The sequence below is a fragment of the Semicossyphus pulcher genome, unplaced genomic scaffold, assembly GCF_022749685.1.
Source record: "Semicossyphus pulcher isolate SPU_LCO1_2020_fin unplaced genomic scaffold, fSemPul1.0.p SCAF_10, whole genome shotgun sequence".
Classification (NCBI taxonomy): Eukaryota; Metazoa; Chordata; class Actinopteri; order Labriformes; family Labridae; genus Semicossyphus; species Semicossyphus pulcher.
This window is the reverse complement of record NW_027211604.1, coordinates 26836330-26860562: the sequence shown is the minus strand read 5'-3', so window position 1 is coordinate 26860562 and position 24233 is coordinate 26836330. Positions and strand designations below refer to the sequence as shown.

Below are 24233 nucleotides of genomic sequence, written 5' to 3'. Positions count from 1 at the left end.
TAAAGCCCGCCTCCTCCATGTTAACAGATGAGTCAAACTATAAAATCAAATAAGTCAAAGACATGGTTTCTGTGGTAGCTCCTAAATTGTGGAATGAGCTACCCACCCATGTCAAAAAAGCCCCCACTCTAGATACTTTTAAATCTCGTCTTGAAACGCATTTTTATTCCTTGGCTTTTAATCCAGCATGAGAGTTGTGTGGTCTCTGTTTGTCTTTTATTGTTTCGAAATCATTGGTTGTTGTTTTGTGTTTTATGTATTTCTTAGTGCTTTTATATGCTTTTATTTTACTGTGTTTTTTAATCTTTTACTTTTTATATCTTTATTTTAACATTTGAATTTTACTTACTTACTGTTTTTATCTGTTTTGCAGCACTTTGGTAACCTTGTTGTTTTTAAAATGTGCTATATAAATAAAGTGGATTGGATTGGATTGTAGTTAGTTCTTATCATCTTGATTTATGTCCAAGTGTTCATTTTTCTGACAAGTTTAGCTTTAATTAGTTATTTGATGCTGTAAAAATGATGATTGACAGCTCTGTTGACAAATGGGGCTCCTGCAGCGTTCTGTTCCCGAGTAGCAGAGTAGAGGAGGAACAGCGAGAGGAGACATTTCTAACACTAACACTACAGTCATTGAACTTTCCATAACCTTGAATATCTGCTTCAGACCGACACAAGAAGCTGTTCTGCTGCAGACTGAGCCCACCTGAGGGTCCAACACGTTTTAAAGCAGGGTTTTTTTGGCTTCACTTTTGAACAGTGCCAGGAGGTGGAGACGTGTCGTCCATCTTTATATACTGTCATTGGTGTGTACAAGTCAGAAACAGAAATGGGGACTATTCTACATGCAACATTACAAATACAAATAATTGTGTAACTGTAGAAAAATAGCAGCTAAATGAAAATAAAGTGATTATTGTGCTTGAACAGTACTGCAGATTGTATATTTTAAGCTGATTTGACCACATCAACATCACCAATTATGCAAAGATATGCAAAACAAGCTAGTTCAGTGCAAACTCATTCCATGACAAAGTCTAATGTTAAACATAGTGAGACACTCTTCATAGTCAGCGGGTATTTTCTGTAATCTGAGGTCAGTTTGGTGCATTTTCTCTCCAGTGTGGTTTTGTCTCATGTAAACTATTTTTGTTTCATCTTTAAAAAAAAAAATCTCTCTGTAAAGACCACATCTATAGTGTTCAATGATTCATTGTTGGTGGTGAATTAAGTGTAGGTCCTTTTCATGCACAATACAATACTTAAAATATCTGCATGTGTATGTCTGGGGGTTGTAATGAGTGTAACTGTTACTACGGCTGCATACAGTTGTTGATTTTCATTTAAATAAATGTCTGTTAAGTCACAATCTATCGCTGAATCAGGTAACACAATGGTGACTGAGCCTATGGCCCACTGATGAAAGCCTTTGCATTTGCAGTATACTGTATTGTTACAGACTGGGTGTCTGTGGCGACAATCGGGAAAAAAATCACAAGCCCAGTTAGTGACACGTTTTCCATCAGCCAGCTGCTTTTATAGTCTCTGCAAGTGTTGTGAGTAAACAGTAATCTACTATGGCTGAAAGAAAAGATCAATGATAACAGATACACCTTCAAAAATAAGTGACATTTTCCAAAGAAAGAGAAAAAAATTCGATGCTCAGATGAAGGAAAACTGTTTTAAAAGGAAAAGTTACAACCGGAGCCGACTGTGGACGTCACACATGCAACAATGTCTGGATATCTGGGAAATGTGCTCCCGCAATTATTGTTTATCGCCAGAAGGTGCTGCCAAAAAGAACGAAACTGAGCACTTTGAGATTCTATCTTCAGGGATTCAATCTCAAAGATTTTATTTTCGTTCTCTTTGGTGTCACCTTCTGGCGATAAACAATAATTTCAGGAGCACACTTCCCAGATATCCAGACAGTTTCGCATGTGTGACGTCCACGGTTGCACTTTGAGTGCATCATAAAGTTTTTATACTTAAAGGTTCTCTTCCTAAAATCTACAGATAAATTAACTCTGATTTTTGCCGTGTTACGTAATATGGGGCGGCTGAGGCTCAGTGGTAGAGTCGGTCAGTCACATGTCCAAGCGTCCTTGGGCAAGACACTGAACCCAAAATTGCTCAAAGTGGCACAGCCATCGGGTATGAGTGGGATTAGTACTGACTGACAGGTGGGCACTTTGCCATCAGTGTATGAATGAATGTGGGAATGTGAAAGTGCTATATAATTGCAGTGCGTGTACCATTTACCAATAATCACTTTTGTTGCAGCATTGATTATTTCAAACGCAGGAAACTTCCTAAAACTTTACTTAGAACCAATGATGATGAAGTGCACATTATCACGTATGCATAAATATGTACTTCACTTTACTTACACATACTAACATACCTTCTGATACTTCATGCAAAACGTTGCAAATTATAAGTCCTCTTAATAGTTGATTGTTGTAAATGTGAGTCATGTATTATATATTAAACCCCCCATGAGACAACCTCTAGTTTATAAGCAGTCAAGAACATCAGTAAGATACTTGAACTAATAATTCATTATAAGTCACATCTATTATGTTTTATGACTGTTAAAGTGCATCAGACAGCATTGTGTGTTTATGAGTGTGCTCAATAAGCTTTATAAATGCATTATTATACACAAGGCTTATCCCCATTACGCACTGTAGATATGGTCTTCATAGAAAGTGTCACCAAATAGAAAAAATAAAACTTTTCATATTTAAAATGTGCAACATGTCACACCTAAAACTCTTTAATGTTAAAGATTTAGAAAGTGTCATAGTATCTTTATTTGAGACACTTTACTCTGTTATTGTAATATATTAAATATATCTGTGGAGAGGGAGGATGAAATATAAATATAATCTGTTCTTCATTAAATGTTTAATGTGCAAAATCTTGCTGTTTGTTGAGAACTAATGTGAGAATGGTGCAACAGCGCCACCCAGTGGCAGCTGAACAGTATGAGCCAACCTGCTGCACCAATGTTTGTCTTCATCTATTCTGTAACTGTGAGTGTTGCGGCACCTTTAGGCATTAAAGACAAGGTAGGTGAAGTTCTCCTGCTTGGGTTTGACGCTGAAGTTGTAGTGTCCGATTCGGTTCCTCTGGTAGTAGAAGAGGCAGACGAAACCGATGATGAAGAAGAGCGAAATGCCGACCCCAAGACAGGCCAGTCCGACTACGTGAAGAGTGTTGAGTTCCTCCTCGATGGACTCTGCAGGGATATATGTGTGAGGTTAAAGCATTAAAATCAATACTCGTACAGATTATTCACCTTACCTTCTAGATCACACAAAAGTGCATCAACATCAACTGGTTGAAACGAACAGAGACTGAAAGAGTTCATGCAAAAGACGACATCATGTGATATTTATCTAGAATTCAAACAAAAGTTTAAACTGAACAAGTATCTGTAGCATGAAAACCATAAATAATTAGCAGGTTATTTGTTATAGTAGTGATATATATTATTATATTATATTTGTTATTAGAAGTGAAAAAAACAGAAAGGTCCCTGGAAGATATAAATTGCAGGAGAGAAATCAGAGGACCTGCAACTTTTTAATGACTTGTTAACTTAATTAATTATATTAAATGTATAATACGTAAGATTCTGAATGAATAAGGAAGTCTAGAAAAATAAAATATAGACTTTTAAATTGTAATATAATCTTAATCGTCACTTACGGGCCTCTATACATGTGTGTTGTGAGTGTGTCTGCAGACACTTGTGAGACCCTTCCCTCTGCATCTATTCTGTTGTTTTGCTTTGCATGGACGTTTTCAGGAGGGGCGTTGTTGTGGTTCCCTGAGCCAATCACAGCGTACAGGTGAGTGTGGGCGTGGTTCAAATTAGCAACTGGGCCCCATTCAGAGCAGCAAACATGGCGAAAGAGCGATGCAGAGTTGGCCTTCTTTCTGTTGGACAGGTAGGTGCCTCAAACCGGGTAGGAGAAGCTAACCGGCAGTTAGCATGCTAACGCAAAGGTAACTGTGATGCTGTCTTTGTTAGCTCGGCGGGGTGGGCGTGTTCTCGCAAAATGCAAGGAAAAATTGTTGTTGTATATTTTTGTTTATATTTATTGTTTGTACATTTCAGTTGTGAGTCACCCCTCCTCTTACGGCACAGGTGCAGACTTCTGCAAAGCCTGCACCTGTGCAATCCTTGCTCATAACTCTTCGAGCAAACCTCATCTCTCCTTTACTCATCCCCACTCAAGAATCATTTTAGAAATTGAGACAGACAAGACGGCACGTTGCGACTGATTTCCAAGTCACAAGTGAAGGACAGAGGAGGAGAGGAGGTGGCACAAAACAGAGAAATGGGAAAAGGATTCAGGAGTCACCCTGCTGCGTGCTGTGTGTTTGGATCCTACTTGCAAAACCATAACGGACACTTCTTTAAACAGCATAATGGTGAAGCAAAAAGTACTGGCTCTTTAAACAAACTCTCATCAATCTTTAACTCAGCACACTTACAAAAAGCTGAAAGTTCTACTCATAAGTCTATTAGGAAAAAAAATATTTGATCCAAATATAGATACCTTAAATGTACTTGATCCGGTTCACAGCTTTCTATCAGAGTGTTTTCCATCAAGCTACTCAAAGTTTCCTCTCCACCAGACTGGCCATGGAGACTGCAGCACTACTGTTATAATTCAACAGCTAGATGGCCTGTTCAAGTTTATAATGGATGCTGAAGACCATGAAAGCTGTTCCACTTTTATAATTGTTCAGTTTGGCAGTAGCAGAGAGTGAAGCTGAAGTGTCATTGTTGCCTTAGCTGGAATTACATCACATTTTGGACTCAAAGCAGAACCATGAAGCTAAAGAATATTTGTTTTTACTCACCTTCATCTGACCTCAGTACGGGCCCAAAGGAGCCGAAAGCTGATCCAACTGTGTTCAAGGACCGAGCTGTTCTTTGTAAACAGTCCTACAAGAGAAGAGCATTTATTTATTATTTATTTATTAAGTTATTGGGTTTTTTCTGCTGTACTCACAGGCACACAGGTGTTGGATCCGATCTGCACACAGATGTGGACCTGGCAGTGCAGATAGATCACATTCAGGTCAACGATGGAGAAGATCTTTACAGACACACGTGACGTGCTGGAGTTCCCGTTCATCAACACTTTGGTGTATGTGTTCAGGGAGCAGCTGTGGAGACAGAGAAGGAAGTGAGAACCTGACACAGCCTTTTCTATTTTTAATCTCTGTCTGGATCTAATATGAGTATAAACTGTGTTGAAACTGACCATATTATGACATTCAAAAGCAAAATGTAATATTACATTGTCATTGCTGAAAAACATCTGTCAAACTAAGATGTTGTTTGAGTTACTTGCTTTTTTCAAATTGCATAGTTTTTCTTAAATTTAAGGATATCAGAAAGATAAGATAAATGTGTTAATCCAAAAGGAAATTGTAGTGCCAGATTGCTCCAAAATTACAGCACACTATTAGAGTAACACAAAATAACAACTCAAATAAAAGTGAAATATATAACATAAAGCAGGGATCTCCAACAGGTAGCTTGGCCTGCATTTTAGTAGCTCGTCAAGAGGTTCACAGACTCTTGTTCAAAAAATCAGACGACAATGAATGCACCCTGAAAGCCTCTTCCCACTTCTGTTCAATCAAATACACAGATGTTCCACCCCCTCCCCCGAAAATAATAGGATCAGCTGTCAATAAAAAATGGTGCTGGTCCTGGCAAGGAACGTCTGAATCTAACCAATCACAGCAATATTGCAGCAACCTCCATTGACAGGTCGGGTCAGTTACGCTGTACGCTAGGTGAGCTAAAGTGAGGAGTTCAGTGCTGTTAGCCTGTTTAGCCAGATTTATGATGGACAGTGAAGGTGGCCACGCCAAGAAGAAGCAGAAAACATACTCTTTCCACGGGGAGTGGGAAAGCAAGTGTTTATTGATGAATATGAAGGACAAGTGTGTGAGCCTCATCTGTGGTAACGTTTCAGTCGACTAAATAATCAACACAGGGCGCCACCAGCAATTACTGTAATGCAAGAAGCTCTCGGTCACTTTCATTGTTTCAAAGCAGCTCTCAGATGAAAAAAGGTTGGAGACCCCTGACATAAAGTGTCAGGTTAAATGCAAAGAGATAGTGCTTTACAGAACAGCAACCCAGCTGGACATTTTTTGTTCTAAGAACATTACGTGCAATGTTCTGGTAATGTTTTGAGTGGGAAGTTTTTATTTGGTTCCCAGAATGTTCCTTTTAATGGCAAGAGAACGTTCTCTGAAAACATTTTTAGAACGTTGCTGTGAGAATGTTCAAATCACATTTCAGGAACGTTTTATAAATCACATTGTGATAGTTCAGGCTGTTCTAACATCCTGAAAAGATCCTCAGCATGTTGCAGTGAGCATGTTCTACCTTTGTTTTTATGTAACCTGGAGCAAATGTTTTATAAAAGGTGTTCTGACATCCCAGGCCTCTGTAAAAACATAATATAGCCTGATATAGAAAAGAAGTATTGCACTTTATGTCAGAAGTTGTATTACAAGTGTAATAGAGAAACTGCAAATGGTAATGACATTAAAAGACCCTTCATGCTCCCCAACTATCTTCCTATCATCATGGTGTCATACGGTGTGTCCGAAACCGCATACTATCATACTAATCATACTAATCATACTAATCATACTAACCGTGACTTAAAATTGAGTTTGTCATGCGTTCCCATCTCATAGTATGCAATTTTGTGAATGCGAGAAATGCCCGGATGTATACTAGATCAGCCCGGATGTCTGAGTATGAGACGGGAGCTCACTGGTTGTACTCAACTGCCCCAAAATGCATTGTGGCTATTCAGCTTCTACTATGGCAGAGATGGACCGGAGATCAGACCGGACATACGTAAACGATTAAGTCACGTGATACGGAGAAGACAGCTCTGAGTATGATGCCAACGGCATCCTAATAGTCAGGTTAGTAGGCAGTATGCAGTACATACTGTTTGAGTATGTAGTGGGCAGTACGTTAGTATGCGGTTTCGGACACAGCAATGGTCTGAGCTGTGCCTCTCCATCATTTCTAGGGTTTCAGTTGTTATTTCCCCTTGTGTGGGTGTGGCACTTAATTATCTTCCCGCTGCCAATCCACCTGCACACCTGGGACCCATCCACTCATCAAGCTCCTGCAGTATAAATACCCCAGCTCCACACACCAGTCTCCGCCAGATTGTCCAATTTACATGAGTGGTACTGACCTGTGGCCAAACTAAATTCTTGACCTGTGGATATTTTTCATGACTCTTGACTAACACTTGGTTAAGCAGAGTGCACAGATTCATCAGTCATCCAGGATCTCCGTCTGTCTGCTTCCCTAACCTGTGCTCTCAGCTCCTGCTGCTGCCCCCGCTCCACCAGAACTCCAGATCAACTCCTCATTATCAACCTCAACTTCTTATTAATAAGTTACGTTAAACTGTCACCTTCTGTTTGGTGCTTTTGGGTCCAACAACTACGCAGTTTTACATTTTAGCAAATACTCCTTTTTTGACATTAAAGGTTCAACAAGCTCTCAAACATTTTTGGTTTACCTGTAACCCCATGCCTTGGTCCGAAAATCTCTATCACTGCAGGGATTATAGTCTTTTCACTGGCATCTTATGTTAACATTCAATTGAAAAGCATGAAGGAAGCTTTATATTGTTCATATGAAGAAAAAAAGTATTAATGCAGAGGACAGCTATGGTAGTAAATATATAAATAAAGTAGTTTTAATAGTTGAAATGAGATAAGGGTCATGTTTTAGTCGTAACATCTAGCTGATAGAAGTAGTGATAGTGATGAACAGACCTGTTCTCCAGGAAGACGTGGCTGTAGGTGTCTCCAGGGTTCGGGGTGGGAGTGGCCCAGCACTTGTTGATGACTACTTTGATCTGCTCGGAGGAGGTGTTAAGGCTGACCTCCACCACCACGGCCTCCTCAGAGGACAAGCTGTAGTTGTGGGGTAGAGGTATCGTACCGTTCATCAGCTGCACCGTCACCTGGAACGACCCTGAACCTGTGATGACGTCTTTGATCATGTCATACCTGGAGGAGGGTGAGAGATTATATTCAGCTATAAATACACAGACAGTAAAAAAGGTAAGAAATATCACTAAGTAACATTTACATCTCATTAGTGTAGTCTGTATGCCTGCATGTTTTACAGGGGGCTATGTTGTGGCCTATTTCTTGGGGGGAACCAGGCAACCAACAGAGACTACTCTAAAGATGCTGATAGGCAGATTATATTATCTTCAGGCAGATGCAGGTATGCTGTTTGCCCCTATCCCCAGACTTTTAATGGAGGTAGCCTCGGGGTCTGATGCGTTCTTTGTAATGGACCATATTCACACAGCGGCCAATTCCCTCTCAATGCTGTTATAATGTCGTACTGTTGTGTTCCAGCTTGTATTAATTTAGTGTATCTGACATATTATTGCCATTTAAAAGCTTCTCAATTGATCAGCAACTAAAATACAATGAATAGTGAAAGTACGACAGAAGAACTGGCCATATTTCAAGTAAAAACAACATATTAGGTAACCTGTTTGTTATAGTCAGACAACAGCTAACGATGGCTTTCAGTCGCTTACTAGCTTATATTACTGTTAGCTAGGAAGTGGCTGAAAGATATACCTGTTTGGAAGTGTTTCAGGATAAAATAGGAAAGGAATAAATTCCTATACAACCTAATGTTAGCTAGGAACTTGCTAATGTTTTATCAGCTAGGAAGTGGTAGAATGCTAATGTTAGCTGTCGTCTAACGGTAGCTAACGGGTGATCAAATGTGTTGTTTTATTCCGAAATATGGACTGATTTTTCTCCATATTTTCACATCTGGTGACTTTTCATTTGCTCATTGATTTAGAGAGTGGTGAAATGGCAACGCTTGTCAGATATCCTACATTAATGTGACTTAAAACCTGGAATACAGCCGTCAAACATTATACCAGCATTTAAGCTTCCCAGCCTGAGTGTCAACGAGAAAATTACCCTACCTCTCACTTGGTTTATTATCTTAGTGAACATGAGGTTATGTTCTCCAACGCCATGCTATGTGGCAGCCTGTTGCACCTCTGTATGGTACATTAACACCTCTACCTCCCTGTAATGCTTGTTTACATTTAAGATATATGTTAGGTTTATATTTTATATTTACTTGAGTAGGTTTACTTTTCAGATATGTCTATATTTTAGAGTAATATAGTTGAGGTTATTATTTATTATTCCTGTTAGAATTCCTGGATGTATGTATTCCTTTCTTCTAGTGTTAGGGTTATTTTTTTACTGTGTATTTATTTTCTCCTGTGCTGTATTCACTTTGATAACCTGCTGCTGTAATGCCACAATTTCCCAGTTTGGGATCCATCCATCCATTAATTGCTAGTTTTGAATCTTCTTTAATACATCATGATTTTTGAAATTACAATAAAGCATGTTAGCTTTAGGGTCTCTAACTTGTGATTGACAAGCTGCTATCGTTTCAACCTGAAAAATGCTTGTTAAGGATTCGGGTAGCCTTTACCAAAAGACACTGTAAGTAGTTGGCTGTTCCTTTTTTAGAGAGAATACATTCTGTTAAAAGCCTTTTTAGCTAGCCATATTAGCATCCAAATTAGTATCACAATACTGCGAATTAAACATGCACCTTGCTAAATATGGTCATTTCTGGCTGTAAAATAGCAACCAGCTAGGCTTCAGAAAAGTAGTCAGCCAAGTATAAAGCCGAGCTTCCATGCCGGCACTCCGGCCGGTTTCTAAACACCGGGGCCGTGCTGACCGGCATCCACTTACTATTGACAGGTATCTCATACAACCCCACTTCAAACAAACCGAACTATCCCTTTAAAGGGAAAAGCATGGTAAAACCAAACTTTAAGCTCATATGAGGAACTTTGGGTTTGTGTTGATTTTGGTGACCCCTGTGGACAAAGCCGTACCTCTGATTTCTTTGCTGATTTTTTCCTGTGTCCTGTTTTTTTTTTAACAAAAAATCTCATCCTGCTTTCTTTAACAGTCGTATGTATCACTCATTTTAAATTTTTGCCCTACAAAATTTAAACAAAGACAGTGTGCAGTTAATCACTTCAAACCAGCAGTTTCAGGCATTAAAAATAACTATATAGAAATAATCAATCTTGTTGTTGATGGTCTGTTTGCTTTTGTAGCTCATACAGAGTCATCAGAATGCATTTCAGTCTGTTTCATAACCAGCGAAAAACTCCTCACAGGAGCTTTAACTTGTGAGTGATGTCTCATTCATCGTTTTGGATTTATCATGAATAAGAATTTCACAGTTTTTTAAGTGCAATCTGTCAACTAATATAGATCTGCAGTGATGCTGCTGGTCTAAGAACCTCTTGTTCCTTATGTAATTTAGTAGTGCCAAGTTCTGTTTATCTGTTCTACTGTCTGTATCAACTGCTTTACTGCTCTGGAGCTATATTTAAAAATGCTTAAGCATGTTGAGGAAATATGACATAGAATTAATCTTACCCCACAGAGCCAAAGTCAGCAGAGATGAGCATGCTCTTCATGTAAGTACACACAATGGGAACCTCCAGTCGTATTCGTGGTATCTCCACTGCTCCACTGGGTGAGGTGTACGGATCCATGGTGTTGAACAGAGTTACAGAGGCCGTGTAGAAGGTGTCGTTCTAAAAAACACAAATGTTGCAAACAGTTTGAGTTATTTGCAGAGGTAATGCACAGTTTCTGAGACAAAATACTGGCAAGCATTGTGTCTACGAAACAGGTAAGAGCATAGGAAAATGCAAAAGTTTACAAATTGCAAGAGAAAACTTACATGCACAAGACTGGTGACACACTCATTCCAAGCCACGGTCAGCTCAGCATGGGTGGCATTGCCTCCGTTGACGCCACATTCAGGCAGTCCCAAGTACAGGGTGCTCTCCCTGATATTGGTGCTCAGAAGGAAATCCCTGTCAATTGTCACAGTGATGGCAGCAATCCTGCACTGGACTGAGATAGCACCTAGCATAGAGGCATTGGTGGCAGTTCTTGGGCTGGTAGGAGCTCTAGCACTGGTAGTTTGGTCAGTTGTAGGGATAGAAGTCATGGATATCGTTGCAATAGTGGTAGTTGTAGGCACAGTAGTGGTGGTAGTTTTAGGGGATGTTGTGCTGGTTTTAGAGGCTGTAGTGATGGTTGTTGATGCAGAAGTGGTGGTTTTCGAAGCAGACATTGTTGTCGGTGCACGAGTGGTAGATGTTGGGACAGTAGTGATGGTTGTAAGGACTGGGGTTGTTGTTGATCCAGGAGTAGTGGTTTTAAAGGCATAACTGGTGGTTGTTGGGGTAGAAGTAATGGCTTTAGGGGCAGTTGTCTGCTTAGAAGTAGTTATTTTGGGTGTAGTAGTGGCGGTTGTAGATGCAGGAGTGGTGGTTTCAGGCATAGAAGTTGGGATTGTAGAGGGAGTTGTGGCTATAGGTCCAGGAGAGGTGGTTGTAGGTTCAGGAGTTGTGAATGTAGGTTCAGGAGTGGTGGTTGTAGGTTCAGGAGATGTGACTGCAGGTGCAGGAGTGGTTGTTGTAGGTGTAGAAGCGGTTGTTGTAGGTGTAGGAGTTGTGGTTGTAGGTGCAGGAGTGGTGGTTGTAGGTGCAGGAGTGGTAGTTGTAGGTGCAAGAGTTGTGGTTGTAGGTGCAGGAGTGGTGGTTGTAGGTGCAGGAGTGGTAGTTGTAGGTGCAGGAGTTGTGGTTGTAGGTGCAGGAGTGGTGGTTGTAGGAGCAGGAGTGGTGGCTGTAGGTGCAGGAGTTGTGGTTGTAGGTGCAGGAGTGGTGGTTGTAGGCGCAGGAGTGGTAGTTGTAGGTGCATGAGTTGTGGTTGTAGGTGCAGGAGTGGTTGTTGTAGGTGCATGAGTTGTGGTTGTAGGTGCAGGAGTGGTGGTTGTTGATGCAGGAGTGGTGGTAGCTTGTGCAGGGATCACAACTGGAACAGCTGTTAGCGTGTCTGAAGTAGTGCTTGAAATCAGTGTGCTGGTTGGAACTGTAGATGAAACCATTTCAGTGGTTGTCCCTTGAGTGGTGGTTACGGTGGTTAAAGCTGGATCACTGGTTAGAGTTGTTAACTGAGAGAAAGGGGTAGCTCTAACTGTAGAGAATATTGTCTGTGTCAGTGGTGTTGATGTTGTCTCCATTGTAGGGATTTCTGCAAAAGACAAAACACCCAGTGGAGATAATATGAATAAATAGATCTTTCCCACTACCACACTGTGATAACCTACCTTGACATGCTCGTCCAGGCCTTTCAGGGTTGTTGTCTATAAATCCCTCGAGGCAAACGCATGAGTAGGAGGCCCAGGTGTTTGTACATGAAGCCCATTGGGAACAATCGTTTTCCCCTGAAGCACATTCATCAAAATCTACAAAAAACAAAATGTTAGGCTCAGTAAATCAGTTCCAACTTCATTTTTTAGTATTGTGTTGGAGGTTTGTGACTTGCAGATTCTTTCTTCTTGATAACCAGACATGAAAAAAATTCTGCATGATATTGCACTTGGTCTGTGGTTTCGCATCAAAAGTGTTGCAAAAACACATCACAAGTGTCAGACAAACTACAAAGAGCTGTTAAATTCTATTTCATTTAAGAGATTCTGTTAATTAAATACTTTATACTATCTTTAACGCATTCTGTCAAGCCCTATGAATTCCCCTTGTGGATTGTGCTATACAAACATGCCTTGCCAATCTTCAATCCTGAAACATGTAAATAGAAAAGCCTAAAAGACTAACAAAAACATTTGTAATTCTTATTTTACGACACTCCTGTGTTATGGCTGTCAACACGTAGAGGGGTACTTCAGCAATTTAGTTCAGCACTATCTTCAAGTTTGGTTACTTATAAGGGTTGTATTAAAAGTGCTCAAAATTGAGGCATTAAAGGGTCATACAACTTCTCTCTGAGGGCACTGGTATGGGTCAAGATCTAAAAATGATGCATCTTATAATATCCAACACATAGCATCACATAAGTCAAAATTCAGAGGCTGCACCCTTCGAAGGATGTATTTGAAGGCTGATTGCATCAAAGCGGCTCATCAACGGTTGTTCCATTTTGAATGCTACTTCAGATGTGTTCCACAAATGCGTCATCCTTTTCCCAGGATGGAAAGGAAGGATCTATGGGTGCATCCTTGGTGCATCCAACGTATCCCGAGATTAAATGCACGCGATACAAATATTAAAAAATGAAAGGGGCTTTGAAACAAATTATCTTTAAATAATAGGTTTTAATAAGTTACATGGCGTTAGTAAACAAGTTAGTTAGTTAGCCCGTTAGCTACATGTTGCTAGGCAACAGGAGCGGCATTTGTTGATGCAAGGGTAATGGCGAAACACCTGGTGACGCAAACAGGAAATCCTCTGTAGACCAGACTGTCTCATTTCATCCTCCATACACCATGTCCTTTGCAGGATGCGGCCCCTAAATTAGGACACAGCTACAATTTATCCTCCTTGACTCAAAAGTCATTCAACCTCTTGCCCCAGTTTGTAACTAACACTTTTTGATAAGGATTGAAGGTACCTTTGTTCAAGGTTTGTTTTAGAATTTGCAAAGCTCCTTTCAAAGCCACAGAAGATATGATTCAACTGTTTTACAATCATTTTATTTTGCAAGAGTAACTTTACTATTTTTTAAATGTAAAATCAAAATGTGCTTCAATTAACTTTTAGCATGTTAAGCCTATTCTTTGAGGCACGTCCTTTAATTTTTATCCTCACCAGTCCTGCTTTCATTAAACGCATGGTTACAACTGAAAATAGAAAGAGACATACCATCGATGCTTGTTTTGTTTTTATCCACAGTGTATTTGGTGCTGTTCATTAGGGAGTGCATCACAGCTGTGGACACATTACTGATGTCTTGGCCTTGAATTGTGGCGATGATGAGGGTGAAGTTGACCACAACACTCCCCGGGGAGAAGCCTCTGATCTCTATTCTCACCTGGCCTGAATCTACCAAGGCCTTCATCTCTGCAGAGAGAGACTGGTAGATCTGTGGGTTACAAAGGTTTTAATTAATTTAAAATAGACATGTTTGAAATCAAAGGTCACATTCTGTCTCTATAAAATCCTCGTAACACACATACCTCGTCTGTTAAACTCTCAGTGAGGTTCCTGTAGGCCTGGCTGCTGGTGTCCTGCAGATCAGCAGTGAACTGGACGTTGGTCAATCGTGCTGTGGCATCAAGAGTCTGACCATCTACAAAGAAGAGGTAAAAAAAGCACATTTTCAGATATTAAATGTCAGCCTTTTTATTAACTAACAAGATGAAAGTGTTTGCTTCTTACCAAAATGTGTTATTAAAGGTCATTTTAGAGCTTTACTTATTGAAACTCTAAATCTGGGTCATTCCTTCTACTCTGGCTCAGGAAAAAAAAGAAACATCATTTCAAATGCTCTTATCCTTTTGCTTAAACAGATTGGGAGTACTTCAACAAAGAGAAAATTAAGTTTTCTGCATTTTTAATCCAAAATTTCTGTTCGATAATTACATAGAAACAATAGCAACTACTTAACAGGTTTTCGTTTTTGTATGAACTGAAATCCTTAAAGCAATCATTAAAGCAGAATCTTTTTCCTTGTGGGTAAAAAGAATCATTTTACTGTAAGTAATGAAGTCTGGACACACAATAGAGGTGGTGGACTGATACCAGAATATCTGTAGTGCTAATAGTAAGCCTCCTTTTTTGAGGATTGATACTGGCATCAGTTGGATCAATTAAAGGGATCTCCTCTCCATTTCTATTTCCTCAAAGATAAGAACTGTCTGTGCGGTGTACAATCAAACTGCCTTTGTTGTGAACACACCTTTTGCTTCTCAACTGCGGGTTTTGTGTTATGTGTGTTCATTCTGTTTCACGCAGGAGCAGGCACCAAGATGCTTCAGTTGGGAAACAAACCAGGTTCCCACATGTTGCAGCTTCTCCCACTTAGTTAACCTTACAAAGTTTGCCAACTTTTGTCATGACATTTCGTGTAAATGAAAGTATGTAAGCCACTTTTAACCATATACAGTATTGTATTGTATCGTACCATACCGTACCATGTATCATGTCGTATTGTATTGTGTTGTGTCATATATCGTATCATGTCATGTGTCGTATCATATCATATTGTGTTGTATCGTGTCGTGTCATATCGTGTTTGTTTCGTGTCGTGTCACATCAACGTATCGCGTCACATCATATTGTATCCTATCATGTCGTATTGTGACGTATCGTATAGTGTCGTAGCATCGTGTCGTATCGTATCATGTCGTATCATTGTATCGTGTCGTATCGTATCATGTCGTTTAGTATCATGTTGTATCGTGTCGTATCATATCATCGTATCGTGTTGTATCATATCATGTCTTATTGTGTCATATCGTATCGTATAGTGTCGCATCGTGTTGTGTCATGTTGCATTCAATCGTATCATATCATATCTCGTCCTGTCGTATCGTATCACATTACATTGTATTGTCTTGAATTGCATCATATCTAATTATAATGCATTAGTTGTTATCAGATCACATATGAATTATTGAACACCCCTACAACACATCTATTTCATTCAAAATTGAAGCTTCATGGCACCACTTTCTATGATGAAAGAGATACAAAGGTCAAGGGAACTGGAACCACTAGGTCCTTTTTTTGGGCACGGTTCTTACCAGTCTTGACCAATATAGAAAGAGTAACCCCTTGGCTTCCACAGGCACATGGTGTGACAGTAACATTGTAGAGCAGCCCAGGCTTGAGTCCCTGCACCTCCATCATGGTCTGACTGGTTCCATGAAAATGAACGACCTCTGACCCTCTGCTTACAACCACTTGGTAAGTCTGGTTCGTCTTCAGCTGGCTGGACCAGTAGACAGAGAAGGAGGTTCCAGTGACGTTAGCCGACCATAAGCTACTGATGCTGGGAGGAGCTGGAAAGTGGTAGTGGGCAGTGGGAAAAGGCAGGGACAGGAAATAGTTGTTATTCTTACATTTTTTGGGACATTTTACTGGGTAATGAACATATTCGGTTCTTGCCAAAAGTTAAAAGAAAAAGTTGACCACTCCCTTGTCAGAATGGTAAATGAGGCTATTGCTAGCAGCCAGTTCTCTTGGCACGATGATACATAGAGAAACAACTGTCAAAAAGCTCTGTCAAAAAGTAAAAAATGACACCTTACAGCACAATTAAGCTAACTAATTTATGTTATATATATGTTACATCTACTGCACAGGACACAGTTTCAGAAGGTTCCCCAGAAACCTTAAGGAAGCTGTTGTGCAACACGTTTGAATTGAGGTGGTGAGCTTGCAAAGATAGCTAGCTAGCTAATAAGATAGTGACCCATCATTACCATAGAATAAGATTTAATTTGTGGCGGATGCTGACCAGAGTTGTTTAAACTAAAAAAGCTAAGAGAGATTGTGGAACATAGCAAAGTTGGCGCTGCGAGAAGCAGCTAAATGAAACAAACTGGGTTAACTGAAGGGCCATTCTTCTCAACACTGCAGCCAGCAATCTTCTCTGTGGGAGCGCCAACAACAATCTTGACTTCTAAGCCTGATATGGCGAGCATGGACACTAACGCCTACAAATTACTGATAACATATTCATAATATGACACTAGAATTTCACTCACAGTAAAACACTTAAGTACAGACTTTTTGAACAGCCTGTCAGTAGAATAAATGGCACAGCAAGCTAAGTTCTAAGCTAAGTGACTGTATTAGCTGAGACACCTAGCAAACAGCTAGAAGCACCCCTCAAAAGTGATAACACCCATTGTAAAGCATAAATATAGGCCTTAATATGATTTAAACAGATGACCTATAAAACATGAGTGGCGAAATAAGCTATAGAGACCAAAGACATTTTTAAACCAGGCTCTAAACATGTTTAATTCTGCTGTGAAGGCTTTTAATATAGGGCTTAATGGATATTGACTCGCTTTTGGAGTCGGCCTCAAGTGGCCAGCAGTGGATCTGCAGTTTTTGGCACTTGTTTGGTTGTTGTCTAAATTTTTCAGCCAAGGAGGTTGCCACTTGGTTCCATTAACAGTTAAGCACTCGTGTGTGATTCCCTGGCCTTAAATACAGCAATGAACACTATTGATTGGTTTGGTAAATGTGTGTTCCGTTAACGGCTCTACATCTGAACTGAAATATACTACACTACTGTAACCTGAGATTTAAAGAAATTATGCACCTGGTCAAAAAAAAATCTGAAACATATCCCACTCTTCAAACCCAAACATTTTACAATTTGGTTGTTCTACAGATTAAACAAATGACATGATGGGCAACTAAGTGGTTTATAAATGTTAGTTAGTGGATTTTGTTACCTCTGTACGGAGCCAAGCTAGCCCTTCAAGTCTTTCTGCTGAGCTAAGCTAATGGGCTAATCGTGATGGCTTTATATTGACTTTACAGATAGGTGAGTAGCACCAGTCTTCTTATTTAACTCTCAGCGACTTGACAAATAAGTAATTCCCCAAAATATCATCCATTTAAAGACATTCTCATCGGCTGGTAATTGATTAAAAGTAATGACTTAGACTATAATTAACTAAATGTCTTGTTAGCTCATCAAACCTTTGAAATTCCTGCTTTTGACTCAATCAAATATTTTTACTCTACACAACTTTAACTTGTAAAAGATGATATTGGGATTATAAGCTGCCTCATATTTCTTACAGCAGGTGGTTGTTGGCAGAGTTGACTCCACAGTTGATCTCACGCTGGTCTCTGAGGTGTTGAACAAACCTACGGTGCTGTGTACCAAAGGGTCCTGTGTGGTGCTGGAAGCCTGGATGTAGGTTGTGTTCATGGGTGGAAGGTAGGTTTGCGGAGGCTCTGTGGTGGTGGACTCAGCTGGGTAGAAAGAATACAAGTCAATGTCAAAATTAAAGCCAAAGTATGTAATATTTGATGTTTCATGAGAGCTGGGTGGGCCAGTTTAGCTTAAGCATTTTAGTTTGCCAGGTTGTTCTTCCATTACAGAAGAATATTAATTACAAACTCAGCCACAGACAATATTAAAATGTGCAGTTTGGTCCTGATAGAAACTATAACTATATTTTTACGAATTAACACAACAAAAATTGAAGCATTAACTGCACTTTACTGGTTGGAGCTACTTACGTACCTTGAAACGAGGCACTAATGCTTAAGGAGGATGGCAACACAAGGGAGCACAGTGTGCATAAATTACTGCTGCACACACACTGCACTAAAAGCACCTACGTACACGTTCACAAAGGAAATGGTATGTATGACACATAAACTATATAAAAGGTTAAAGTTAACCACAGGCACTCAAGGTGAGAGTGGCTTCCCCCAGCCTCAGCGTGACGATCAAGAAAACTATAAAAAAACAACCTGTAGAATCTACTCAGAAAAATTGAGGTAAGAATTTGCACTTTTTTTTGATTGAGTAAATTTTACCCTATGTTTTGAATGAAGAGTACCTGAATATAACAACTATGAGACACTAAAATAAATTGGGTAAATTCTACTTAACATTTCTCATTAGATTACACAAATAATTACTTAATAAAAAGGAGTAATAACAACTCTTGACACATAGAGAAGGACAACTTTTCACGCTCACACTCGCAGGCAGTTTAGAGTCACCAATAAACCTAACGAGCATGTCTTTGGACTGTGGAAGGAAGCTATGGTATGGTATGGCTAGGTATGTTATTTTGGGTTGCAAGTGTTACTGTTGAAAATTAGGTAATGCAGGTAGACTTTACTCATTTCTATTAAGTAACATATACTTTTAGTATAATTTACACAATTTGCATGAATTTTCTTTACTACCCTCAAAAACCATTTTTAACTTTGCAGCTTCCACTGGTTTTAGGAACTACTTTGGCCCATGTTGCCTCCATTCCTTGTGCATCTAGTTAATTTCAAGGCAGTGGTTTGGCCAAGGCTTGCATGGAGTTAGCATTCTTGATCCACCACAATATTTCTATGTTGAAACATTTCTTTCAGTGTGGGTAATGACCTTTCTCTGCTGTGTTTTCAGTCTTGTTTCCTGAATGTACAAACAGAGAGATATGATGTAACCCTGTTAATAATGAAAAGGTAAAGTCTTTGCATTCTAGCAGCTGAAATCTCCAGTGACACTCAAACAACAAACAAAAAGACATGTAGCCCTCACTTATGATTCATTATTTTATTGTTAATCCTGTGAGGAGTTTTTAGCTGTTTGCAAAACAGACTGTAATTATTATGGATGCCTCTATATGATCTACAAATGCAAGCGGGACTACCAGCAAGAAGACTATTATAGTAACGGGGTCGGTGTCAGAGGAGACGATTAACAGCACACTGTCAAATCAGCCTATGTTTACATTTTCCACAGCAAAGTTTCACAGTGATTCAAAAAACAGGATGAGATTTTTCTGCCTGAAAACACGACTTACACATGAACAGGACTGGATCAGGAGAGAGATAAGAGGTACCACTTTGTCCACAGGGGCCACAAAGATCGACCCAAAATGAAAGTTCTTCACAGTAGCTTTAATAAAAAAAAACTTGCACTTTTATATCTCTTAATGGACGAAGAATATGGCACTTTTGTTGAAATTTAATATAAATATAAAATGAAATATGACACCTGGTTAGTACATTTTTGTGGTATTGAAGTGGGAGATGTCTTTCAGGGTAAAACATGCTTTGGTTGGCTCCCCTACTTTTAGAGATAATGTTACATTTACACTAACTACCATTCTTTAACACAAAGTAAAACAGCAGGTTCATGATCAGTTCTATGTATTTTCACCTCATGCTGACACACACACACACACATACACACACAGTCTGACCTGTGCAGTGGGCTCCAGGGTTGTTGGGGTCAACATCAGTGTATCCTTGGAGGCAGGCACAACGGTAGGAGCCGACTGTGTTTGTACAGTTTGCCTGAAGGGAGCACCGACGCAGAGCAGGCTGTGTGCACTCATTTACATCTGCAATCACACATGCAAAGATATGAAGAGGTTACATGCTGAGGAATAAGGGCTGTGTTTGCATGAGGAGTGATAACAATATATAATATGAAAAGTGAAAATGCAAAGACACTTCCCTGAAAGACAGAACTTTAACAGTTTCAGGTAAGAATAATGTTACTTATTAAAATCCAAATAACACGTCAGATTTGGTTCACTTTTCTTCTTTGTTGTTTCATTTAAATGTTAAGTCATTCATAGGCCTCTGTAAATAATAAAAGCACATTATCACGCTAGCGTAGAGTGACTGATTTAAATGTGTACCATGTGTGTTTGAATGTGTGCCTGACAGCAAAGTTGTTATTGTGTCTTTGGTGCGAATGTAACAAGTATGACGGATTCGTGATTAATATCTGTGTGTGTGGGTTTGTGTGTGTTGGAGCACGTGTGTGTGCATGCGCTCGCTCTAGTGTTATTTTCCGCTATTGCAGGAAACATCCCACAGATGACTGTCACTCAAATAGAAGCGGTGGGAGAAGGAAACTGTGGTGCGGCTGAGTCATTTTTTCCTGAACACCGTGTTCTCTGCAACATGAATCATTCTCAAAACTCTACAAGAATGTCATTTCTCTGAAGACGAAAGAAGTAGTTTCACTGAGAGACAAACGCAGCTGTCTCCTCACCTTCCACTGTTACAGATGACACCTCCTGTATGTGTGCGAGGAGGAGATGAAGCCTTGATGTGACATTGTGCAGTGAAAGAGTGCTGTTGCTGTCGATCAGCAGGGACGTGGCAGTTCTGTAAGGATGTACGGGCCACGAGCTGAGGTAATAAACGGAAACATCAGTCTGCAGAGCTCCAGTCACCTGTTAATGATAAAGACATTTGTACACAAAAGAAAACGGACTCAGACAAGTGTAGTCCTCTGCTTATCTTCCATGTTTTCATCATTTAAATTTCAAATGAACAGAGTAGCCACAGCAGCACAGTGTTATTACATAAGGAGCAGAGTGTTAGTAGCTGTATTACAAGCAGCTGTAGTGTAAGTGGTAGTATTACCATAGCTTGTAGCAGCCTTATGTGATTCAGATGTCCTCCCTCTTTGGACATCAGTGGCTGGTAATCTGCCTTCACTGTCACTGTTGCGTTAAAACGGTATCCTCCATTCACAAAATAATTTGCTGAGCCTGAAAGTTAAGTTGATGATCAGCTGACACAAGGCACAAGGAAAATCCAGATGTTCTCACCTAAAGATAGTCTGATCTATGGGGCTGTATGAAAATTATTGGAGGTCTTAAAAGACCCTGCCCTTTACTTGAAAAAAAAAAACAGCCTGCAAGACCCTCCTCTATATCTAATAGTGCTGAGTTGGTGTAAATCATTCAGTCATTAAAGCTGGGGTAGGCAAGTGTGTATAATCAAGTAAGAGACCAGAAGAGAAAAAAGCCACTTCACCAAAACACTCAAACATGCACTGCCTCATTTATGGTGCAAGACGAGTCCAAGAGAAAGCATGAGGCATTGTGGTCGACGTTTACTGTATCTGGCTTGCTCTGTCATTTGTGTGTGACGAGCTTGCCAGATTTAGCTCGAATTGGCTATCAAACTTCAAATTATGATAACTTAACCCAAATATGATTCTTATAATTTTTCCTTTCTTAATTTAAAAACTTCCATTCTGGCTCCAACATAGCTTGTGGAAGACTTTGCTCATACACGATAGCCCTTTTTACACTGCAGTTCCACCTCACTGGCGTAAAGCCGCCTCTGTGTGTGTTGTTAAAACGTTCCGGCGTTGCTGGAGCAAAACATGCGCGAGGTGTAAACAAACAGCGCATGCTTCACATACACACAAACAGCGCTTGTGTGCCTCTTTTGTGCCTCTGTTATTACCACCGATGCCGGCTCAGAGGCGGAACAATTTCGCCCCACCATTCCGCCTCCATGCATTTTACATAGAAGATGGAAAACATAACAGAGGCGTAATAATCCCGCCTTGAACTGGCAGTGTGTGTAAGGGGCAAATGATTGTACAGATAGACTGCGTGGGCCAGGTGGTAGGTTCGTATACAGGCAGACGACTATTCCAATAGTTTCATTTGGTCCAAATGAAAATGACTGGACAGGCGTTACAGGCCTGTAAGAGCAGAAGATGTTGTAATTTTTTCTTTTTTATCAGTCTAACTTGGTCTGGTATGACCAAGATGTGGTGGTTATTAGCTAATGTTAGCCAACTTTGTTTTAGGGCTTCACAATAAACCACATTATTTTGTCATGGTGATATGAGTAATAAACACATTGCAAAAGAGTGTCTAAAATGCAGTAATAGGAAAACACGTGTCCTACATTCTCACTCAGCATGTGGACATTTGACCCAACGGATGGGGCCCTGGATACACGGGCCTTTGATTTACACAGTTTTCCCAATCAGGTGAAGACCTCAAAGCTGTTAGCTACCCTCAGATTGATTGAGGACAATTTGCTGGCAATTACGATGTTAGCATGATGACTGAGGAAGGACAGAGAGCGTTGAGAATGTTGTTTAACAAGACCTCAAGACATGCATAACAGAAGGAACACATACGTTAGAGTTAATATGCACAATTCATTCATTAATTGTTATTTTATCCAAGTATTATTGCAGTATTGAAACATGCACACACTGCAGATTTTCCTCATATTGTTCAGGCCTACTTTAGATGGATAATGTCATGTAACTGTGAAACTGTTTCAACTAACTCATTTTATAACTCTTCCCTAGTTTTGTAAAAGCTACACTGCATTTCAAACATGAGCTATTTTCCTGTAGTTACCGCTTTTAGCCCCTAGCCATGGACGCACCTTAAATGTTACAGTGTTTTGAAAATGATAAATTCACCTCTGCTGCACTGCCAAAACTAAAGCGCAAGGAACCAGGGAGACAGTTTTGTTGTGATAGACAATCTGATAAGATCATATGACTATCCAAGAAATTGTGCTGGTAAATAAGAGAATAATCAGGATGCATACTAACTTGCAGGATTACTGCAGAGGGAGTGTCCCAATCTGTGGCAGCATTTCTGCCAGCCTGGACAGTCCATGTCCCACTCACACTCCTCAGATCCAGGACTCAATCCATCTGCAGTTGGACAGGATCCTAGCTTGGCGGTAAACTCCTCGCTCCTGTTTACAGCTTTGTTAGAAGAAAATAACACGTTACAAGCTGTATATTAGCAGTGAGATGTTTGCAGCAGTGAGATTTCTGTGCTTCCATCTGGTGTCTTGCACTCAGCAGCACACACTGAAAGGTCAGGCTGATTACTTGTCTGTCAGGGTGTGATGCTAGAAAGACACTTGAAGTCTCACAACAAACATAACATTTCTGCTTTCATATGATCTTGTAACACAGTGAGGGATGTAGGAGGTGCAGTAGACTCACGCAGGGCACAGTAACGACCGACTTGCTCGTAGCCATCGCAGCACCTGGTCCCCTCCTCGGTCACTGTCTTGTACTCAGTCTGATGGACCATCCTGTAAAGTGTGACTGTACATGTCTTCCACAGGAGCCAGTCTCCACACGGCTTTGTCACAGTGTAGGGGACTTTGTGAATCGCCAGGAAGCTCACAATCTTTGTCTCATTGTGAATACACAGATGGTAACCAGACGCAGATAGGCTCATTCCTGGAATAAAAAAACATAAAGACAGTTTTACTGTTGGTTAAAATTCAGTGGTAGTTTGTCTCTGGCTGCATATTCACGGCAGATTTTACACTCTGTATTAGTCATTAACAAATAGAAATGTTACATAACTGACATCATTCAAAGCAAGACATGTAAATGCTCATAAATGCCAAATTCTATTGTGTAAATACATCAATTTTCATGCTAATCTGCGTAGAGGCCTACCTTCAAGCTCTGTGTTTTCTCCCATGCACAGAGCCAGCAGGGCCGCGGCCACCCACATGGAGAGCATCCAACTCATTTTTCACAGATCAAAATCCACCACATTGTAGGTGCATGTTTCTCTTTGAAATGATGCTAACTCACTGTTCAGAGTGTGTGCTCTCAAAGACCAAATCCTCTGTGGCTCTGTCTTTCTCCTCCCCTCGATGCAACATCAGTCCCTCATGGACCAAAAAATCATGGCAGCCAGATGGTAATTTTTTGTTAAATCCGTGTGATATTTGTTATTACTTTAGTGAGCGTACTGAAATAGCTTTTATTTATTTAAAAATAATAAA

The 24233-nt window shown here is 40.1% G+C and overlaps 1 protein-coding gene across 1 annotated transcript; it reads right to left on the bottom strand.

The window, feature by feature from the left end:
• Positions 1-1925: 1925 nt before the first annotated feature.
• On the bottom strand, positions 1926-23974 carry umodl1 (uromodulin-like 1). Its single transcript, XM_069673243.1, has 17 exons — positions 23899-23974; positions 23431-23673; positions 23026-23184; positions 21072-21199; positions 20695-20878; positions 19892-20032; positions 17751-17927; positions 15731-15988; positions 14162-14274; positions 13848-14067; positions 12296-12433; positions 10859-12219; positions 10549-10709; positions 7861-8097; positions 5037-5193; positions 4885-4969; positions 1926-3247 (listed from the first exon to the last, which is right to left on the bottom strand). The coding sequence occupies exons 1-17, from the start codon at positions 23972-23974 to the stop codon at positions 3060-3062; spliced, it is 4026 nt and encodes a 1341-aa protein (XP_069529344.1). The 3' UTR covers positions 1926-3059.
• Between the last annotated feature and the right edge of the window lie 259 nt (positions 23975-24233).

What these genes read in the sequence shown, in the direction of transcription:
- umodl1 (XM_069673243.1), bottom strand. Translation starts at nt 23,974, where the DNA reads ATGAGTTGGATGCTCTCCATGTGGGTGGCCGCGGCCCTGCTGGCTCTG. An exon ending in GTCATCTGTAACAGTGGAAG is followed by an intron (nt 20,033 to 20,694) that starts GTGAGGAGACAG and finishes GTGTGATTGCAG; the next exon opens with ATGTAAATGAGTGCACACAG. An exon ending in CGTACTGAGGTCAGATGAAG is followed by an intron (nt 3,248 to 4,884) that starts GTGAGTAAAAAC and finishes ATATCCCTGCAG; the next exon opens with AGTCCATCGAGGAGGAACTC.